Source organism: Perca fluviatilis, chromosome 5 (genome assembly GCF_010015445.1).
Source record: "Perca fluviatilis chromosome 5, GENO_Pfluv_1.0, whole genome shotgun sequence".
In the NCBI taxonomy this organism is placed as follows: domain Eukaryota; kingdom Metazoa; phylum Chordata; class Actinopteri; order Perciformes; family Percidae; genus Perca; species Perca fluviatilis.
Genome location: NC_053116.1, coordinates 2,444,664 through 2,467,260, shown reverse-complemented (window position 1 = coordinate 2,467,260; position 22,597 = coordinate 2,444,664). Strand labels below are relative to the sequence as shown.

Sequence of the window (22,597 nt, the reverse complement as noted above, 5' to 3'; positions counted from 1 at the left end):
GGATCGGTGGATCGGAAAAATTAACAGATCCACGGACTGATCCAGTTTTGTTTTTTTTTACACTCCGTCACAGCACCAGGGCCCCTGTTAACTGCGTACCCTTCTCACTCATGGTAATAACTTTATAATACAACAATTAATAACCCACAACTAACTCTCTTAAAAGGATAAAACACCAAATCATATAACAATTTGTGACTTAAACAGTTTCTAACACTAATAATTTTACATTTACAAATGTAGCTACACCGCCGAATGGCATGCTGGGTAACATTACAGCTGCTAGCCTAGCTAGCCAGGTAGCATAACAGTCTGTTAAGCTGGGAGAGGCTACGGTCGCTACTGCACAAGAACCGAGAAGAAAGTTAGCTAGAGGATGAAGAAAGACCGGAGATACACCAGAACAACGTGTGCTCAAGAGAGGAGCCGTCTGTTGTTCCCAAGTTTTTTCTTTCTAACAAATCGGACATAATTTAGCCACGGCTGCTGCCAGTCGCTCTAACGTTACTCGGCCGTGCTAACGTTACTGTGCTAACGTTAAAGACCTGTCACTTCAAGCATGCAGCGGAGCAACGTTATGAACGCAATCCACCTCCGGTCCCGCTACAGACCGTTGAGAAAGACTGGTTCGGAGCAATAAGTAAAACTCTGGATTTAAGATGTCTTGCCTCGCTGAAATACGTCCGCCAACCTACTAACGTTATTCAAACAGCGAAGGAGGCTGACAGCGGAGCTACGTTCAGTCCCCCACTACAACCACACTACAACAACCTAACTTACCTGTGGCCAAGGTAGTGTTTAACCCTTGTGTTGTCCTTCGGGTCCCAGTGACCCGAAGGACAACACAAGGATTATGTACTTCCGTTTACTTTGTTGAGAATTGCTCTCTAAAACCGGTTTCTTTTAAAGTAAGTAAGTAAAGTTTATTTCTAGAACACATTTAAACACAGTTTAAGCTGACCAAAATGCTGTACAAACAAGAACTAAGGTGCTGTATTAACCCTTGTTTAGAGAGCAATTCTCAACAAAGTAAATGGAAGTACATAATCCTTGTTGTCCTTCGGGTCACTGGGACCCGAAGGACAACACAAGGGTTATACAGTACTAGCTTACAACTATTTAGTTTTGAAAGGGAAACGGTGTTAAAGTTGTTTGTATGTGTAGGCTATTCATTCGATTTGAGTTTATTTTACTACTTTGCAGTTTGCACAATACAAATAGTTTAGCTTCTGTAACTGTTTCATGGATTCTCCTTCATATAAAGTTATTGTATAATGCAGACATGGGGGACTCGAGTCACATGACTTGACTCGAGTTAGACTCGAGTCGCAAATTTTAGGACTTGAGACTTGCTTGATTAACATTCATAAAAGACTCGACTTGACTTTGACTTGATATTCATGACTTGAGACTTGACTTAGACTTGAGTCAAATGACTTGAAATGACTTGATTTTCTGTTTAATAAATATATTTTCCCCCTCTGATATTGAGGAGGAGTTAATTTTACGATTTGAGTGCTGTTGCATGCGCAGGAACCGTTGATATGATGACGCGGCGCGCGGCGGCAGACCGTCAGTAAACAACACTGGCTATGGCTAGTAGGCTAACTTAACGTCATGGATCCCTCTCATGGGCGCCGATACCGTGGGTGCTCAAGCTCCGGAGCACCCACGTGCTCAAGCTCCGGAGCACCCACGGAAAATACTGACCGCCCACGAGTGCCAGACTGCCAGTTCATTTTTACGTTAATCTAAAATGAAACACTGCAGTTGTGGAGCGTCTGTCATAGTGTGATTGGTTATGTCGGTGGCATTTCCCACAAAGCTGATCGCGGTTACGTGCCAGTTAAACTTTTCATCTCCGATCCTATCTGTATTTGTGAGAAGTGGCGCTGTCCTGAGTTGAAAGATAGCTTATAGGCTAGGCCTACTGTGCGCGTGTGAGCACCCACGGAGGAAAACATAAATCGGCGCCTATCCCTCTGCACAGAAAATAATAAAGTTTGGCTATAAGGATTACACATATGACCAGGCAAAGAAAAAAAAGAAACGGCAGTTTGCAAGGTCTGCAGTACTTATTTCCGACGTCTAATTTCATCAGACACTTCAAATCGGGAGAGATTCGGGTTCCAGTCCCCATATTCAGCTGAACCTCTATTTGGACGTTTGTGATGGACAGAAGTCCCTTCAGTTTTTGGCCATGAATAAGCACACCCTCCCCTCTTTGTTCAAGGTGGCGGTAGAGCGAATAAAACTAGGCACACATAGGCCTACACACACAACACAAACCTCTCTCTCTCTCTCTCTCTCTCTCTCTCTCTCTCTCTCTCTCTCTCTCTCTCTCTCATAAACACACACACATGCAGACGTAAGTATGTGAATAAAGCTAGGCACACATACAACGCACTCTGCACTCTCACACACACGCACATTCACTCACCAATATTAATAACTTTTCACTCTCTCTTTCTCAAACACGCACAGATTCACTCACAAATACACTGTCAAATATCAACATATACTTTCCATTCCATGTGATAAGCAAATGTGGTGGGATTCAGCTATTCTCAAAGAATAGGTTTTGTTCTTTAAGAGAAGGAAAGGTTAAAGGATGTGTTTCTGTCTCATAAAAGTGAGCCATGTTTGAAGAATATTATTTGACTTAGGAACCATTATACTTTAATTGTTTGAAGGAATTTCATGATTTAATGTCATGTTTGAGGCACATTGAACAATATTGATAATATCAGTTTTAGGCTGTGATTTTTTTTATCTGTGTTAATTTAAACTCTTCAGATGTATGTGGACACAAAGTCTTTTGAGTAAAAAATGCAAATAAAACTCCAGCAGTTCATAACCACTGTCTTTAGCTTGTTTAAAAATGGAAACTTTTGCATGACTTGACTTGTGACTTGCTTGACCAAAGCTATGACTTGACTTGACTTGCTTGATTGTCACAAAAAATGACTTGGACTTGCTTGAGACTTGAAGGTTAAGACTTGAGACTTGCTTGCGACTTGCACATGTGTGACTTACTCCCATCTCTGGTATAATGTCGGGGAGCCAAGCAAACCCTTAATCAAAGCTTTTAGTAAACATGATGACATTAACATGTTTTTGTGATATATGTACTCCTGACAGAATAAGCCATTATAAACCTATATAAAGGTGGCCCATTATTGATGGCCCATTATGTATTTAAATTTATTTTAAGAAGTTTGATTACATTATATTTTCGATTTGAATGCACAATTGTTTTTTAAATAACAAATAAATAAGAATTCAATACATTACATTATTTTATATTATCACAACGTTATTTTGTCTTAGTTAGGAAAGTAATGTTTAGTTAGGAAGGTCTGGTGCCTTTAGTGTCTTCAATTTTATGCTCTCCAGTTATTGTTTTGTAGTTTACCATCATATTATCTTCCTTTGTGGACTTTCATTTAATAATCTTTGTCTGACATTTCATATTCACTGTTTGTATTTTCTGTGACTGAATGTGGTTTTAAATCTGTTGAGGTCTTTCAGACTGAAAGTAAAGACACTGATGATGTAATACATAGTCAGGCAATCAAAAGCAAACAGCTGATTAATTAATCTGACATGTAGAACAACGTCAATGATTCAATTGTTTTAAATGTTTTGGAATGTGGAACAATTAAATGCAAATAAATGAAATAAAACAAGGCTACGTGCTGATTATTTGTGACTTGACGATGGATTTATTCTTCCTGTTGTGTCTGTTTAAACTCCTAATTAGTGGGAATGCTGCTGAATCAGCATTCCCACTATTGTTATTCTGCTCTGTCTTTAATTTTATTGTTATTTATTCCGTTCGTTTTTTGGCTCTCCATTATGGAATGCCATTTTATTCAGAATTAAATAAATTAATACATAAATAAATTAATAAATACTTGACTAAATGAATAAATATGCCTTTGAAATACATCATGAAATAAATAAATGAGGCAATAGATACATAAATAATTAAATACATTTAATTATTTCAAGGTACTTTTATTCATAAGTCCACTTTCTTTTTTTTCAAGAGACTTTTATTTCATAAGTCCAAATTTAATTATTTCAAGAGACTTTTATTTCATAAGTCAACATTTATTTATTTCAAGAGACTTATTTTCCTATTGCCACATTTATTTATTTTAAGAGACTTATTTTCCTAATGCCACATTTATTTATTTCACTCTATTTATTTCTATTTAGTTCTTATATGCAAATCAGGGGGCGTGGCTATCTCTCACATTCAGAACAGAGCTGTTGGCAAAAAAAGGCTGGCGAAGTGAGAGTGCAACACGACCGGCAGTTCGCGGTACTCTTTACCCAGCGCACAGTCACCTATTCTGGGGTAACTATTATGTGTTTTGATATCTTTTACAGTTTTTGTGAAAAAGCTGTTGAAGTTTAGTGATCATTTCAGGATTTTTCTGCATTTCTAATGAGTGTGTATTGGGCTGCTTAGAGTGATAGTGTCATCGATTAGAGCGTGAAGCTTTGAAAAAATTATCTTAGTTCCTTCTCTATAAATATCACAATTTTTACTTTTAATGCACACGTTATACATCAAAACGTAGGTATTTTTGTCTAGTTTCAGTTATGCGATATGTCTTATACTTTTGGCTCGGCGAGCTTCCAAATGACGAGAGTTCCAAATCTTCCTGCTTTCGCTGCCCTGTTAAACATCCTCCATATTTCTGAGTGAAATGCAGAGCAAACCACCTTTTTAAATCGCTGATATGCCCACATTTCTAAGTTTATCCACATAAATTTAAGTCCCTTCTGATGAGCCCCCAAGTCTCGAGCTGCCAATTTTGCCAGGCCCTCAGAAGGTCCTCAGTGAGGATGACATTGTTGGCGTCAGAGCATCAGTGCTCTATGAGAACTGCTTGAGGCAGCTTGTCACATTTTTAATTCTGCCCGTGGACAGATGCACTGGTGTATTGAGGACTGGTTTGGTGTGTGACAGTGTTGCCCCCTTTCCAACAAACATCGCCATCAGGGGCACTGCAATGAGCGTTGAATGGGTAAGCCTTGACAATCGCATCACAATGAATGATAACACACAGTACTTTATGTGCCTTGTGAATTTATTAGGCTACTCTTATCTGACTATTAGATCTGCCCCAATGGACATTGCCTATGGCGGTGGAACTCCCAGCCTGTGTTGAAGTTTGGCATGCAGGCTGGGGACTTTCTTCTTTCCACAAACATCTTACTCTCCGGAAACAACTACACTAAAGTTGCTCTCCTCTTCAAATTCATGAACATGCGAATGGATAACCCTAACACACACTTCACCATCCAGGACAGCTATTGTGTTGACCCTATAAAAACATTCTGGGAAGAGAAGAGATCTGAGGCCTTCAGCCGACTTCAAGGTAAAGATGTGGTACTCCTAGGTGTGTATTTTTATATATGACCTTGTGCTACATCATTTTTTATGTTATACAATGAAACTAATTTTGAAAGCATCTGTCCTACATGTTTTGTATTTTGAAATTACCTTCTTTTTTTAGGTGATGGCAGAAATGACTCACCAGGGCATTCTGCACAATGCAGCTACACGACCATGGAGCTTGACTCTAAGGAAATTGTCTATGTGGCCACTATAGACAAGCGACAGACCAACTGGAACTTCAATATCATGGAGAAGGAGGGTTTTATCCAGACTGTGGACAAGCTTACCCAAGACCTAAAGGTAGTGGAGTTCTGCACGGATGCTCATGTCCAGATTGGAGCCCTTTTGAGTAAGTGGTCATCAGATAAAATGTTTGAATACAAATATATAATATGCTCATTGAGATACTTGGAAATAAAATTATTCCTTACTTCACAGTGCCAGACAAAGGCACATATAAGGATCTGAGAATTCACCACAGCCTGGACATGTGGCATGGTGCCAAAAATCTGTCCAAAAAGATCTCTACCGTAAGTTCTAATGCATCTAATTTCATTAATAACACAGTCCTGTACCTGCCTGCATGTCGGTGGAATCATCATATTATGTTAGGTCTCCATGCAAAATACATGCATGAAATAACTTGCATTGTTTGTGTTTTGTTTATCCCCATATGGCATGAAAGGTGAAAGGACAGTCTCTTCTCATTCACTGGCTGTAGGCTAGTGACAATGCCCCCAAATTTTGGAGATACCCCTACCGGAGGTAGAACTAAACCAACAATGTTTTTCCTCATCTCTAAGGTCTCCCATATGTGAAATGGATTCTTGGCTAAAAATATTTTACTGCTAAGATTGTTAAATTAACAGATATTGTAATACACCCCAAAACCAAAAAAGGACTAAAATATAGCCTGTCCGTATGGGAGTTAAGGCATAAAAACTAATGCAGATCAATCACACAAGCATTGAGAGCTTTGAAACTTCAGGCATCAGTGTTCAAATCAGGCATCAGTGTTCCTTGAATGGCTTAATTAGCTTCTCTTGTATTGGTGCTCTTTTCCAGGGCATATACTACTCTCAGCTTTATTGTAGCTTTTGGGAAGGGTTATAATTATGGTTATTGTATTTAGCAGACACTTGTGTCCAAAGCGACAAAATATGAATCTTAAAATTGTTAAAATTAACAGTAAACTGTTTTTAAAGTTACTAAGCCAATATTAAGCAAAATAGTAATAATAACAATAATGTCAATACAATATAAAATATCAATAATAAAAATACCATAAATATAGAAATCATAACTCTAAGAATGAAATAATTATTAAAATTTAAGATCAACAGATAAGTCTTGAGACCCCTCTTGAAGGATCCAAAACGATCACATGAACACTGAACACTAGGCAACTCATATAATAGAATGCACGCATATTTTAAGAGGACTGTCTGCAGGGAATGTGTCTGACCAATCACGGTGGGTGTGGGCTGCCTGGGCCAAAAATGCCAGGGCCAATTTTTTGTCCCAGTCCAGCCCTGCCCTCTGCCGTCCGGTATGTTGGCCGTTCGCGGTGGAAATTGTAGTCCAGAGCTGCAAGCACAACTCTTGAGTCATACACTTGGGGAGTGAAGGCCTGGAGCTTGCTGGCGTATGTCAGAATGTGAATCTGACATGACACAAGATGTGCTGTTGATCTGGATGGATAAAAAAGAAATTAGACCCCAAAACACACACCCACAGATGACTTATGGCTCTGTGACATTTCTGTTTAATTGTCATGTCCCCACACTTTACCTGAAGCGCAGATACTTGTGGACATCCTTCTGCCAGCGTTTGTTGAGGACGATGTCCACTAGTGCTTTGTGGCTCTTCGAATCTCTCTCAATCCGCTGTTTACCCTGAGTGTCTTCAAGGTGATCATTTTGGCAGCTTCCCGTTTCCCAGGTGTGATTGTTGCAAACATGATGCAGAACTCCAATCCAAAGTGTCTGAGGAAAGTAAAACAAATAAACACAAAAACAAAACCAAATGACCATGTCACATATATATAATATATATATTAATCCTGCTTACAAGAAACTGCTGAAATGTCTCTGCTGTCTTGCAGCACCACCAGAAATGGTTAACTATATCCCTCAGTAGGCTAGTGACAAATGGTCCAAAAGGGCTTTAGTTTTTGAGATACCCCTACCGGAGGTAGAACTAAACCAACAATGTTTTTCCTCATCTCTAAGGTCTCCCATATGTGAAATGGATTCTTGGCTAAAAATATTTTACTGCTAAGATTGTTAAATTAACAGATATTGTAATACACCCCAAAACCAAAATGTTTGTAGTCAGGAAGTTGCATTACCTACTAGAAAAGACTGGATGTGAATATCTTGATGTATGGAATAACTAGAGACCTATAAACACATACCTAAAATAGGCGAACATGCAAAAAATGAATATCTAAGCAGAATGGTTTCCTTTACTTTGTGGTTACTTTGCAAGGGATTATCATAGAAACATATATGATGGCTTGTTGGAAAGGTGGGGTTGTGCTGAATCCAGCAATACCAAATATGTAAATATAGCATGACAAATCAGGGTGTGCTTTCACTCATTGTATGAGGTGTCCAAAATGAAAGAAAATGGAATACTGACATAATTTATTCTCAAGTCCAAAGCTCATTATCAGTGGTGAGAAGAATGTTGACAAATTCAAATATAAGATACATTTAATAATGAAATATTTCATATGGCACCTTGTACTATACAGTCCATATGGAAACAAAGATTGCAATGGAAAGATAACACCTTACCATAGCACAAACAGGAGACCAGGAGTCAGGAATGCAGTTTGACCTTAATGAGCCTTTTAATAAACCTATAACTTAACTTCACACAATACAAATTAAATTACTGTCTTAAATCAAACTAATGGCAATCTAACAAAACAAACCCTGGGATGGGGAATGAGCTCACTCCTCACTGAATCTCCAGCTCTTCTCAGGCTGGTTTTTTTCTAGCAGCAACCATTTGGAACATGAACTGCTTTTGGTAGCCATTCTGGGGGTTAGGCCATCTCCAGTGGCCACTTTAGGGTGGTCAGCCCCCCATGATATTACAACTGCAACACACCACTGTCACTCATCAGATGCTAATCTGTACCTCAGCTCATCCAGATTGGTACAAGGATGCCCATCCACCTTTTTCTTTTGGCCATACAGGAGGGCATACCTTCTTGCCACAGGCAAAGCCTCTTCCAAGCTACTGGAGAGTCAAAATTTAGTAATTTCCTGTAACTTACAAAGATGTGTCTTCAGTCTTGTTTGGCCTTCCCAATTCTGTACAAACTGCTTGTGGTGTTACAATCCGTGAGGGCATGGCATGCAAGCACTGCTCCAGGCTTCTGAGCGATCAAACAGTTAGGGACAAATCTTTCCTTAAGGCCATGTCCAGAGTGCATAAACACTGCTGAGGATCCAGACATCCCTTTGCTTGAATAGTACATTAGCAAATCTAGTACATCTTTATCATCGCATTTGACAACAAGACGAGAATGTGACTGTGCAAGGTGTATTGCATGAAACACCAGCCTTGTATCAGCCACCTCCTGGTCACTGTAAAGATTGTCAAGCAGTCAATGCCTGACTTTCTAACTCTCTTAACCTCCTGACCATATTCAAAGCCACCAGCTAAGATGACAATGTTCCCTGAAGAAATTCTCGTTGGCCCAGTACTGGCGATGTAGGAGCCTCAGAGGCTAGCTTTATGCTTCTTACTCCTCTTGCTAGCTGTTTCCCTTGAAGCAACTGTCGAGATGTTCCCTCTGCATACACATCTGACTCAGTATGTCAAAGAGTCCACCATCGCCATTGAGCTTTCCGATGCTTGCTAGGTAAGCCATCATGATATGCATACCTCCCAGTCTCATTGTAATTTTTCCTTGTAAGGGCGATGGTTTGCTCCACAAGATCTGTTGTGCTTTACTATAAATGGCATGGTTTGCTGTCACAAGAATATATGGTGCTGTCCCAGTTCTGCAGCAAGCTGTACAAGTCATATCATAGTCGTTATAGTGTTTGATAGATATAACCACCAACACTCAGTCAAAGATCTTGAAAGATAAAGAAGAGGCACCATTCAAACCAGCAGACGAACACATATCACAGGACAAACAAGTGTTCCAAACTACAGAAAATACCTCAGGATCAGTGGAAACAAGGCTGCTCTATGTAGCTTTGTCAGCACCTACATCGCCAGTACTGGGCAGTGATGCCACGTAACGCGTTACTAGTAACGCGTTACTCTAATCTGAGCACTTCTTTCAGTAACGAGTAATCTAACGCGTTACTATTACCAAACCAGTAATCAGATTAAAGTTATTTATCCAAGTCACTGTGCGTTACTATTTGTCATTTTCCTTGGTAAAAATATATATTTTTGCTTTCTTCTTGCGTCTCGGGGAGTGAAGTCACGTATGCGACAAGTCACGTTTTCAGCATGGGGACAGTTCACGTGTACCACACAACGACACAATTGTAAACAACAATGGAGGGACGAGAGAGATGCACGTTTTCTAGCTGGAAATACAGTCACTATTTAGAGTTTGTGTCAGCTAAAGACAGCAATATTAAGGTTCGTTGTACACTCTGTGCTGGTGGCGACTACGTCAAATTTGAGCAGGTGAAGCGAAGCAGAGAGCAGGTCCCCCACCACCCAAACAACAAAAGATGGACTTCGGTGCAAAACCAGTAAGTGGGGGACAGTTGAAGAAGTTGGTCGGGCAGTGGGCCTATGTTGTAGCGGAAATGCTGCCCTTAAACACGGTTGACTCGCTCTCTTTCGTGCCATAATAAAACAGATCCTACTACTGGCAACGCTGAGCTGCCTCAGAGTAAACCGGTTGTCATTTTTATGTTGAGGCTGTAGGGGTGTTGTCGGCAGCTGCTGCATGTAACTAATAAAGTAACTTGTAATCTAACTTCGTTACTTTTAAAATCAAGTAATCTGTAAAGTAACTAAACTACTTTTAAAATCAAGTAATCTGTAAAGTAACTAAGTTACTTTTTCAAAGTAACTGTGGCAACACTGGTACTGGGCCAGTGGCCACTTTGGGGAGGTCAGCCCCCCATGATGTTACAACTGCAACACACCACTGTCACTCATCTGCATTGTCATCAGTGAAATATTTGGACAGTCTGTGAAAGGGCAAGAGCAAAACTCTTTGCAGGTCAAGCCCACTGAAAGACACTGGCATTTGGTGGCATCGTTGCAGTTTCCGTCTTTACAGTAGAGGTGGGTGATGTCTCTAACTTCTTTAGGTGCTGGTGCCTTCTGGAACATCACAGGTTCAATGCACCCATCTTCTCTGAGCCTCCATCCTTTACCAAGAGGGTGAGAAAGAGGTTTGACCAGGTAGACGCTGACACTCACTGCTTGTTACTACAAGGCACTTACAAGTGCTTAGAGCCTTGTTAGAGCCTTGTACCAAACAGTAGTGTGGCGTCACGCCACCTGGTCAAACCTCTTCTCTGGAACCCAGATGAGTGACATTGGTGTGTTGCAGTTGTAATATCATGGGGGGCTGACCTCCCCAAAGTGGCCTTTGGAGATAGCCTAACCCCCAGAATGGCTACCAAAAGCAGTTCATGTTCCAAATGGTTGCTGCTAGAAAAAAACCAGCCTGAGAAGAGCTGGAGATTCAGTGAGGAGTGAGCTCATTCCCCATCCCAGGGTTTGTTTTGTTAGATTGCCATTAGTTTGATTTAAGACAGTAATTTAATTTGTATTGTGTGAAGTTAAGTTATAGTTTTATTAAAAGGCTCATTAAGGTCAAACTGCACTCCTGACTCCTGTTTGTGCTATGGTAAGGTGTTATCTTTCCATTTCAATCTTTGTTTCCATATGGACTGTATAGTACAAGGTGCCATATGAAATATTTCATTATTAAATGTATCTTATATTTGAATTTCTCAACATTCTTCTCACCACTGATAATGAGCTTTGGACTTGAGAATAAATTATGTCAGTATTCCATTTTCTTTCATTTTGGACACCTCATACAATGAGTGAAAGAACACCCTGATTTGTCATGCTATATTTACATATTTGGTATTGCTGGATTCAGCACAACCCCACCTTTCCAACAAGCCATCATATATGTTTCTATGATAATCCCTGGCAAAGTAACCATAAAGTAAAGGAAACCATTCTGCATAGATATTCATTTTTTGCATGTTCGCCTATTTTAGGTATGTGTTTATAGGTCTCTAGTTATTCCATACATCAATATATTCACATCCAGTCTTTTCTAGTAGGTAATGCAACTTCCTGACTACAAACATGCCAAGTTCCAAAGCTCTCAATGCTTGTGTGATTGATCTGCATTATTTTTTATGCCTTAACTCCCATACGGACAGGCTATATTTTAGTCCTTTTTTGGTTTTGGGGTGTATTACAATATCTGTTAATTTAACAATCTTAGCAGTAAAATATTTTTAGCCAAGAATCCATTTCACATATGGGAGACCTTAGAGATGAGGAAAAACATTGTTGGGTTTAGTTCTACCTCCGGTAGGGGTATCTCAAAAACTAAAGCCCTTTTGGACCATTTGTCACTAGCCTACTGAGGGATATAGTTAACCATTTCTGGTGGTGCTGCAAGACAGCAGAGACAATTCAGCAGTTTCTTGTAAGCAGGATTAATATATATATATATTATATATATGTGACATGGTCATTTGGTTTTGTTTTTGTGTTTATTTGTTTTACTTTCCTCAGACACTTTGGATTGGAGTTCTGCATCATGTTTGCAACAATCACACCTGGGAAACGGGAAGCTGCCAAAACGATCACCTTGAAGACACTCAGGGTAAACAGCGGATTGAGAGAGATTCGAAGAGCCACAAAGCACTAGTGGACATCATCCTCAACAAACGCTGGCAGAAGGATGTCCACAAGTATCTGCGCTTCAGGTAAAGTGTGGGGACATGACAATTAAACAGAAATGTCACAGAGCCGTAAGTCATCTGTGGGTGTGTGTTTTGGGGTCTAATTTCTTTTTTATCCATCCAGATCAACAGCACATCTTGTGTCATGTCAGATTCACATTCTGACATACGCCAGCAAGCTCCAGGCCTTCACTCCCCGAGTGTATGACTCAAGAGTTGTGCTTGCAGCTCTGGACTACAATTTCCACCGCGAACGGCCAACATACCGGACGGCAGAGGGCAGGGCTGGACTGGGACAAAAAATTGGCCCTGGCATTTTTGGCCCAGGCGGCCCACACCCACCGTGATTGGTCAGACACATTCCCTGCAGACAGTCCTCTTAAAATATGCATGCATTCTATTATATGAGTTGCCTAGTGTTCAGTGTTCATGTGATCGTTTTGGATCCTTCAAAAGGGGTCTCAAGACTTATCTGTTGATCTTAAATTTAAATAATTATTTCATTCTTAGAGTTATGATTTGTATATTTATGGTAATTTTATTATTGATATTTTATATTGTATTGACATTATTGTTATTATTACTATTTTGCTTAATATTGGCTTAGTAACTTTAAAAACAGTTTACTGTTAATTTTAACAATTGTAAGATTCATATTTTGTCGCTTTGGACACAAGTGTCTGCTAAATACAATAATAATAATAATAATAATAATAATAATACATTTAATTTATAATGCACTTTTCATCAGAGATCTCAAAGTGCTACAGGTTAGAGATAAAAAGGATAGAAAGAAAAAATAATAATAATAAGTAGTTTAAAATACAAGAATAAAAATAAAAATAAAACATCTAAAAGGGACCAAAAGCTTTGCAAAAGAGAAATGTCTTAAGGCCTTTTTTAAAACAGTCAGTGTGTTGAGGTGCCCTCAAGGTGTCAGGGAGGGCATTCCACAGACGTGGGGCAGCAGCACAGAAGGCCCTATCTCCCATAGTCTTGAGTCTGGTTCTGGGTATGTGGAGGAGGTTTGAGTGAGTGGAGCGGAGGGAGCGTGTAGTGTTTTGAGGGTTGATGAGTTCTTTGAGGTAGGGAGGGGCATGTCCATGGATGCATTGATGTGTGAGGAGGGAAACCTTGTATTCAATCCTGGTGGAGACGGAAAGCCAGTGGAGTGAGTGGAGAACGGGGGTAATGTGCTCATGTTTCCGCACTCTCATCAGGATCCTAGCTGCAGAGTTTTGTATGTACTGAAGCCTCTGCAGGCTCTTTCCAGGAATCCCAATGAGCAGTGCGACAGTAGTCCAGTCTGGAGGACACAAAGGGCATGAACCAGCTTTTCGCATCTGAGATGGAGAGAATGGGGGGAAGTTTGGAGATGTTACGGAGGTGGTAGAAGGAGGTCTTGCATAGGTGATTTATATGGGCTTCAAAAGTGAGTTGGGAGTCAATTTTTACACCAAGATTTGTGACTATTGATGAGAGGGGGATGTTGGAGCCAGAAAAGGTGATGCTGGTTATGGATGATGATTTGGTCTGGTGAGGAGTGCCAACCAGGATGGCTTCGGTTTTGGAGCTGTTGAGTTGAAGGAAGTTGTGCTCCATCCATACCTTTATCTCCTCCAGACAGGTGGTGAGATTTGATGGGGATGACTGTGACTGTGGGGTTTCAGTTGTGGCATTTACATAGAGCTGTGTGTCATCGGCATAGCAGTGGAAAGAAATTTTGTGACGGTTGATGATTTGGGGCCAGGGGGGTGAGGTAGAGAATGAAGAGGATGGGCGGCCAAGGACTGACCCTTGGGGACACCGCAAGTAACTGTGTGTGGATTTGATTTGGAGTGGCCCAGGGAGACGTATTCTGTCCGGTTTGTGAGGTATGATTTGAACCAGCTGAGAGCAGTGTCATTTAGTCCAGTGGTGAGGTGTAGCCGGTTTAAAAGAATGTCATGGTCAACAGTATCAAATGCAGCAGAAAGGTCCAGGAGTATGAGGAGAGAGGGAGCGCCAGCATCAGATGATATGAGGAGGTCATTTGTGACTCTGACGAGGGCAGTCTCTGTGCTGTGGGCAGTGCGGAAGCCTGACTGGAATTTTTTTAAAGAGGTTATTATGTTTGAGGTGATCCTGAAGGTGGATGGCAACTGCTTTCTCAAGTACTTTTGATATGAAAGGGAGATTGGAGATGGGCCTATAGTTGGATAGGACTTCTGGATCAAGAGTGGATTTTTTGAGCAGTGGTCTGATAATGGCTTTTTTTAAGACAGGGGGAACGTGGCCAGTTTGGAGGGAATGGTTAATAGCAGCGGTGATCAGGGGACTTAGGACAGTGATATGGGTTTTTACCAGGGAGGTTGGGAGAGGGTCCAGGGGACAGGTGGAGGATTTCATCTTCCTGATGATGTTTTGCACCTCTACTGATGAAACCTCAGGAAAGCAGTTTAGGGGTTTGGAGACGGTATATGTTGGGGGAACAGTTTGGGTGGGAGGACCAGAAAGGGCAGAGCGAATATGTGCAATTTTTGATGTGAAGAAATCCAGGAATTTATTGCACTGCTCTTCTGTAGTGGTAGTAAGTGGGGAGGATTGTGGTTTGAGAAGGTGGTTTATAGTGGAGAAAAGCTGCTTGGAATTTCCTGGGCTGTTTCTGATTGCATCAGAGTAAAACTGTGACCTTGCCTCTTTGAGGGACTGTGCATATGTTTGTTGTTGCTCCCGGTAAATTTGTTTGTGGACAGTGAGGCCAGAGGCTCTGAAGCGCCGCTCAAGGACCCGTCCTGCTGCCTTCATCTTACGAAGCCCATCTGTGAACCAGGGTGCTGAGCGGGTGAAGGTGACTGTTCTTGTTTTAACAGGGGCATGGAGGTCCAGGAGGCTGCTCAGATGACTGTTTTAGTAGTCCACTGCTTCGTCGGCTGATGAAAAGTGTGTGGAAAGATGCTGAAAATCTGCTGCCAAGAGTTCTGGGTTTATGTTTTTTAGGTTTCTGAAACAGATATTTCGCTTAGGCTTGGAGAGGCTGGATGGGGATGGCAAATCCATAGAAATGGCCTTGTGATCAGACACACCTAGGTCATACACCTGCAAGTTGGTGAGAGGTGCAGAGTTTGTAATGACCAGGTCCAATGTATGCCCCTTGGTGTGTGTGGGGACATCAACAAGTTGTTTTAAGTTAAAACAGTCCAGTAGTTGAAGAAATTCAGCTGCAAAACGGCAGGAGGGGGTGTCAACATGGATATTCATATCACCTAAAATTATAACATCGGCGGAGGATGTGCAGAAAGTTGTAAGAAGATTTGACATCTCAGTGATAAATGATGGGTTTGGTTTTGGTGGTCGGTAGATGAGGAGGAACAGCACAGGGGAAGGGGACTTACATTTAAATGCAAGGCATTCAAATGAAGACAGTTCAGGTAATGGTTGCAGAGATAGCTCCAGATCGCTGCGATGGATGACTGACAGGCCACCACCACGCCCTGTGCTAAGAGCTTTCTGTAGGTAGCTATATCCTTGGGGACAGCTCTCATTTAAAGAAGAAAAGGTATTTGGTTGGTGCCAGGTCTCTGTAATGCACATATAATCCAGACATTTATCCAAGATATGGTCATGAATGAGGCAGGATTTGTTTGTAATAGACTGTGCATTTAAGAGTTCAATTTTGCTACTTGATGATGCAACAAGTCTTTGCACTGGCCGTAGCAGGCTGGAGTCCACTCCACGTTTCCCATTTAGCTCACTGAGAGGTGTTGCCATGGAGACGTCCAAACTACTTATCCGGTAGGAGACAGCACTCTGATGACGTATGCGTGTAGCGACAGTTCGCGCTGCAGACCAGAGAGCCGGGATGGTGAGACTTGTCTGTGAGCAGACAAACTTTCTGCGGGAACTTCTATGGATGTAGCGTGGACGGCGGATAAGTCCTAGTTGTTTAATCACTGCAGTGCACGGTGGAGTGAAGAAACTGTTGAGATTCATCAGCTGGTTGACGGAGTAACTCAACATAGTGGTGGTGTCCGACGGTGGCGGCGTGGAAGTGGTGCAGGTTGTTTTTAGCCGCGTAGCCAGAGATGCTAGCTACAAGGACTATTTCAACTCTGCATCAGCGGCGATGGATGGTTTCAGACTTCTCAGATGCACTTCACGATGGCATGGACAAGCTGAGTCCAGGCTGTCCAGGAGGAGACCCCTCCGACTGCGGCAGCAGCGGCGATGACAAAATCCAGGGAGTCAATAACCATAACTATAACCCTTCCCAAAAGCTACAATAAAGCTGAGAGTAGTATATGCCCTGGAAAAGAGCACCAATACAAGAAAAGCTAATTAAGCCATTCAAGGAACACTGATGCCTGATTTTATAGATCACACAGACTTTTCAGCTACCCAACCTAACCGCTAGCATTTTCAATGTAAGCTTAAGCAGTTAGGTTACCTGACAGCCACTAACTTTAATGTTACAGCCAAACTGCTTGTTATTGTTATGACGTGGCGCTCGCGCGCACGCACACACACACACACATACGAACACACACACATACACACACACACACACACACCTCCTTACCACATCGTCATCTACTCTCTCTTCCATCTTGTCCTCACTCGCTCCCATGGCCCTGACACGGTTACTCTCCTCTACTTCAGGTAATGCTGATGTTGAAGCAGCTACTACAGCCCCAAACGTCCAAACATTTGGCACCTTTTGAGGAATCCGCCTGTAGATTCTTAATCTTTTTCTCCTGTAATTTCTCTGAACCTCCCTTGCGCTTTGGTGGTCGTTTGTCCATTTTAACGTGGATGCTAAACTTCCAGCATAACTATTACAGCTCGTGTCTCAGGGATGGGAGGCGTGGCCATAGTGGGATTCGTAAATTTGCGGCCCGCAGTGGGGGTTCCTGGATTTGATTGGGTAAGGCCAGTGCCAATAAAGAAAATTAACCAATGGGCCGCTGTGAGTTCTTTATGGACCGGCCCAGCCAAAAAAATAAAAAAGGCCTATTTATATCGGCGATTCGGCCCAAAAGTGCTTCGGCCCACCGGGAAAATGCCCGGTATGCCAGATGGCCAGTCCAGCCCTGGCAGAGGGCCAGCAAGTGTATGTCAAACTCTCATCAAAATTGATGTTGTATTCAAATAAATGCATATTCCTATTGTCTTACAAGTATGAGAGTCTAGTTTTCATAATGACTAAATGACTTGTAATAATTTTTTTTTTAATTTAGCCTTAGGAAGAAGTACAACAAGAATGCAAGAAGATATAGCCTTTACGCCGTGAAGTGTGAGAAATCGTATGGTTACATCCCTGAGTTGCAAGCCCGCATCTTGAAAGGGAGAGTCACAAATGGAGTTGGGATGCGACGGAGGACCCTACATCCAGATGACCCACGGCAGCTTGGTGTTGTGCCCCCGATACCTCCACCACCGACATCAGAGTTGGTACGGACACAGGTCAGCAGAGGTCTGGGTAAGTGACAAACATCTACATGCCGTTATTTCAGCTAATTACCTTTCCCTTTAACTGATACTGAATGGTGTGCACATGCATGTTAATGATAATCGATTGTGTGCACATGACTAATGGCACTCAATGTCTTTCACAGGATCAGCCTTCCATGCTGCTACCAACTTGGAGGCAGATTGAGCTGTTGTTTTGCTGGTGTTTGAGGTGTAAATACACGAGCAAATGTTTTTGTAAATATGAATAAATATCTATATTGTTTTTTTTAAAACAACATTCATTTCAATCGTATTGTGTATCAAATTGTTATTGCACCTAATTTTGACATTTTTCTCTATACCTAGTGCAGAACAAACAAACCAACAGCACTGAGTCAAATAACAAATCTTTTATTCTTTGTAACAAAGTTAGAAGTCAACAGAATTCCAAAGAATACAACATATATAAATATAACTATTTACAATATTTAGAAAAATACTCATGGCAATCTCTTATATCCCTGGAATGTAGCCAGTGTATTGTCCCTGAGGGTCTGGGAACTTTTCCCTTATCCTGCAAACACAGCAGCTGGGAATCACTCTCCTGTTCCCCTGTCCTAATGCGCCATGCTGCCAGAAAATAAAGTGTCTGTAAGCTGCATGCCTGTATTCACGGTTGTCATCACCAGGCTCCCTTACATTTCCGAATGCTGTGAGATCCTCCCGATACTGCCTATGTATTCGCAGATAACCCTCATCCAGGCAGTATTGTGTGAAATGTGGGAGGAGGCTCACACAGTGGGCAGGGTCTTGTCCACAGCATTTCCGCTCTCTGTCCGTCAGCATGTCTCTGCAGTGGTTACAGGTACACCAAGGTACCCCCGGTACCGCCGCGGATGTAGGGGCACCATTTCTTCGCTGATGCTCCATCAATAGATCAAAAATCAGACCCGGCTGCCTCTCCAACAGTCCAGCTGTGAGGCGTCTGTGATCCTCAAAGCTCATCTCCTGCAGAAGTCTCTGAAGAAATGAAAGGAAATAGGATAGGGTTAGGCCATTAGGTATACAGGTAGGTATTAGGTAGACCTATACAGCCAACAGATTGGACAACATGTTTTGCAGTATAGTGCACTGGAGGAAATGCAGGGATCTCATGTATCAATGTTGACAAAAGAAACCTATTGGTGTGCAAAAGAAAACATAACATTTTCTATAGGCCTTTGTTTTCAAAAACACAAAATTAGCTCACGTGACTATTTTTAATTCAATTCAATTTTATTTATAGTATCAAATCATAACAGAGTTATCTCGACACACTTTACAGATAGAGTAGGTCTAGACCACACTCTAAATTCCAAAACCCCAACAATTACAGTAATTCCCTCAAGAGCAAGCATTAGCAGTGGCTATTGCGACAGTGGCAAGGAAAAACTCCCTTTTAGGAAGAAACCTCGGCAGACCCAGACTCTTGGTAGGCGGTGTCTGACGGGCCGGTTGGGGGTATGATGAACAGTGGCACATAATAGTCACATTAAAGATAATGGAACAGTGACTTTGAAGGTCATCGTGGAAGTTCATGTCATGTCGGATGCGGCAGACGCAGCAGGATGCAGTCGGGAATTGCAGAGAATCGCAGAGCTATGCTCTGCGAAGAAGAAACATAAGGACTCCGGGGAGTAATCTCCCCAGAGCTAGGTTAGTAACAAGCATTTCTGGGACAGGATGCATACAAAAGGAAACCAGTAGAGATGAGAGAGCAGCTCAGTGTGTCATAGGAAGGAAGGAACTTCCCCGGCAGTCTAGAATTATAATAGCATAACTAAGGTTAAAGAGAGGTGCCTGGTCGGGCTAGAACTCTCCCCAACCGGATCGGGCTGTACTGGCCTGCCTCCCTCTACTCTCGCTATATTATTGATTATATAATAAATAAAACTGAGGACTACGAAGAGAAGCAGGTGGGCCGGTTAGGCGGACGCTACAACTCCTCACTCCTTAACTATAAGCTTTATCAAAGAGGAGGGTTTTCAGTTAACTCTTAAATGTGGTGACGGTGTCTGCCCCTCGAACCCAAAGTGGGAGCTGGTTCCACAGGAGCGGAGCCTGATAGCTGAAGGCTCTGGCCCCCAGTCTACTTTTAGAGACTCTAGGAACCACAAGTAGCTCTGCATTCTGGGAGCGTAGTGCTCTACTAGGACAATAAGGTGCTCTAAGGTGACAATAGGAGCTCTTCCAGATATGATGGTGCTTGACCATTTAGAGCTTTGTAGGTCAGGAGGAGGATTTTAAATTCGATCCTAGATTTTACAGGAAGCCAGTGCAGAGAAGCCAGTACAGGAGAAATATGATCTCTTCTCTTAGTTCTCGTCAGAACACGTGCTGCAGCATTCTGGATCAGCTGGAGCGTCTTAAGGGACTTATTTGAGCAACCTGATAGTAAGGAATTGCAGTAGTCTAGTCTAGAAGTAACGAATGCATGGACTAGTTTTTCAGCATCGTTTTGAGACAGGATATTCCTAATTTTGGCAATGTTACGAAGATGGAAAAAGGCTATTCTTGAGGTTTGTTTTAAGTGGGCGTTGAAGAATATATCCTGATCAAAAATAACTCCCAAATTTCTGACAGCAGTGCTGGAGGCCAGGGCAATACCATCCAGAGTAGCTATATCTTTGCACGTTAAGTGGTTCGGTTGGTTTGTCCTATCACAATAACTTCCGTTTGTCTGAGTTTAACATCAGGAAGTTGTGGGTCATCCAGCATTTTATATCCTCAATACACGTTTGAAGTCTTGCTAACTGACCACTTTCATCTGGCTTAATTGACAGATATAATTGGGTATCGTCTGCTTAACAGTGATAGTTAATTGAGTGTTTCCTAATAATATTACCTAGAGGAAGCATATATAAGGAAAATAGAATTGGTCCAAGCACTGAGCCTTGAGGAACGCCATGGCTAACTTTAGCGTGCTTGGAGGGTTTATCGTTAATTTTAACAAATTGAGATCGATCAGAGAAATAGGACTTAAACCAGCTTAGAGCGATTCCTTTAATGCCAACTAAGTGATCCAGTCTCTGTAACAGGATGGAATGGTCAATAGTATTAAATGCAACACTAAGATCTATTAAAACAAGAATGGAGACAAGTCCTTTGTCTGCAGCAGTTAGAAGGTCGTTAGTAATTTTCACGAGTGCCGTCTCTGTGCTATGATTCTTTCTAAATCCTGATTGAAAGTCATCAAATAAACTATTGCTATGTAGAAAATCACGTAACTGATTAGCAACTAACTTCTCAAGGATCTTGGATAGAAAGGGAAGGTTAGATATAGGTCTATAGTTTGCTAAGACCTCAGGATCGAGGGTGGGTTTTTTCAGAAGAGGTTTTATCACAGCTATTTTAAATGACTGCGGTACATAACCTGTTAATAAGGACATATTGATCATATCTAGTAATGAAGTGTTAACCACGGGTAACGCTTCTTTGAGTAGTCTCGTTGGGATGGGGTCTAAGAGACAGGTAGATGGCTTAGCTGAGGATATCTTTAACATTAATTGTTGAAGGTCTATAGGATAAAAGCAGTCTAAGTATATGTCGAGACTAGTCGTTATTTCTAGCGTCTCTGCGTTTAAAGGTGAACCGTTAGAAGTTGAGGGCAAAAGGTGATAGATTTTATCTCTAATTGTTATAATTTTATCATTAAAGAAGCTCATGAAGTCATCACTACTCAGAGCTAGAGGAGTAGATGGCTCAATAGATCTGTGACTATCTGTCAGCCTGGCTACAGTGCTGTAAAGAAACTTTGGGTTGTTCTTGTTTTCTTCTATTAGTGATGAGTAATAGTCTGATCTGGCCTTTCTTAGGGCCTTCCTATAGGTTTTGAGACTTTCTTGCCAATCCAAGCAAGATTCTTCCACTTTGGTGGAACGCCATTTACTTTCGATGTTTCGCGAGATTTGTTTTAATTTGCAAGTTTGGGAGTTATACCAAGGTGCTAGTTTCCTTTGCTTCATCATCTTCTTTTTCAGGGGAGCAACAGAGTCTAAGGTCGTCCGTAGGCAGGTCGTAGCACCGTCTACAAATGTATCAATTTGAGAGGGACTGAGGTTAACATAAAGGTCCTCTGTTATGTTAAGGCATGACATAGAGTCGAATGCTGTTGGAATCTCTTCCTTAAATTTAGCTATAGCACTGTCAGATAGGCATCTAGTGTAGAAGCTTTTATCTAATTTAGTATAGTCAGGTAGTAAGAATTCGAAAGTAATTAAACAATGATCTGATAATACTGAATTCTGCGGAAATATTATTAAATCCTCAATTTCAATACCGTATGCCAGCACAAGGTCGAGAGTGTGGTTAAAACAGTGCGTCGCCTTGTGCACACTCTGACTGAAACCGATTGAATCCAGTAATGAGTTGAAAGCAGTGCTAAGGCTATCATTGTCAACATCCACATGGATATCAAAATCATCTACAATAAGTACTTTGTCAGATTTAAGGACTAAACATGATAAAAACTCTGAGAATTCAGATAAAAATTCAGAATACGGACCTGGAGCCCTATAAATAACAATGAATATAATTGGCTGTAATGTTTTCCATTTTGGATGTTGAAGATTAAGAATAAGACTCTCAAATGAGTTATAATTTAGTTTAGGTTTAGGATTAATTAACAGGCTTGAATCAAAGATGGCTGCAACTCCCCCTCCTCGGCCTGAGCCTCTAGGAATTTGAGTATTAATATGACTGGGAGGAGTGGCTTCATTTAGACTAACATAGTCTTCATGGCCCAGCCAGGTTTCAGTAAGACAAAATAAATCAATGT

The 22,597-nt window shown here is 41.4% G+C and overlaps 1 protein-coding gene across 1 annotated transcript; it reads left to right on the top strand.

Annotated features, from left to right (window-relative positions):
• Positions 1 to 4,579: 4,579 nt before the first annotated feature.
• On the top strand, positions 4,580 to 18,071 carry LOC120559396. Its single transcript, XM_039801091.1, has 8 exons — positions 4,580 to 5,042; positions 5,135 to 5,396; positions 5,535 to 5,765; positions 5,855 to 5,946; positions 12,182 to 12,375; positions 12,476 to 12,701; positions 17,568 to 17,809; positions 17,946 to 18,071. The coding sequence occupies exons 1-6, from the start codon at positions 5,028 to 5,030 to the stop codon at positions 12,696 to 12,698; spliced, it is 1,017 nt and encodes a 338-aa protein (XP_039657025.1). The 5' UTR covers positions 4,580 to 5,027; the 3' UTR covers positions 12,699 to 12,701; positions 17,568 to 17,809; positions 17,946 to 18,071.
• Positions 18,072 to 22,597: the final 4,526 nt, after the last annotated feature.

What these genes read in the sequence shown, in the direction of transcription:
- LOC120559396 (XM_039801091.1), top strand. An exon ending in TGTCCAAAAAGATCTCTACC is followed by an intron (nt 5,947 to 12,181) that starts GTAAGTTCTAAT and finishes TACTTTCCTCAG; the next exon opens with ACACTTTGGATTGGAGTTCT. An exon ending in CACAAGTATCTGCGCTTCAG is followed by an intron (nt 12,376 to 12,475) that starts GTAAAGTGTGGG and finishes TTATCCATCCAG; the next exon opens with ATCAACAGCACATCTTGTGT.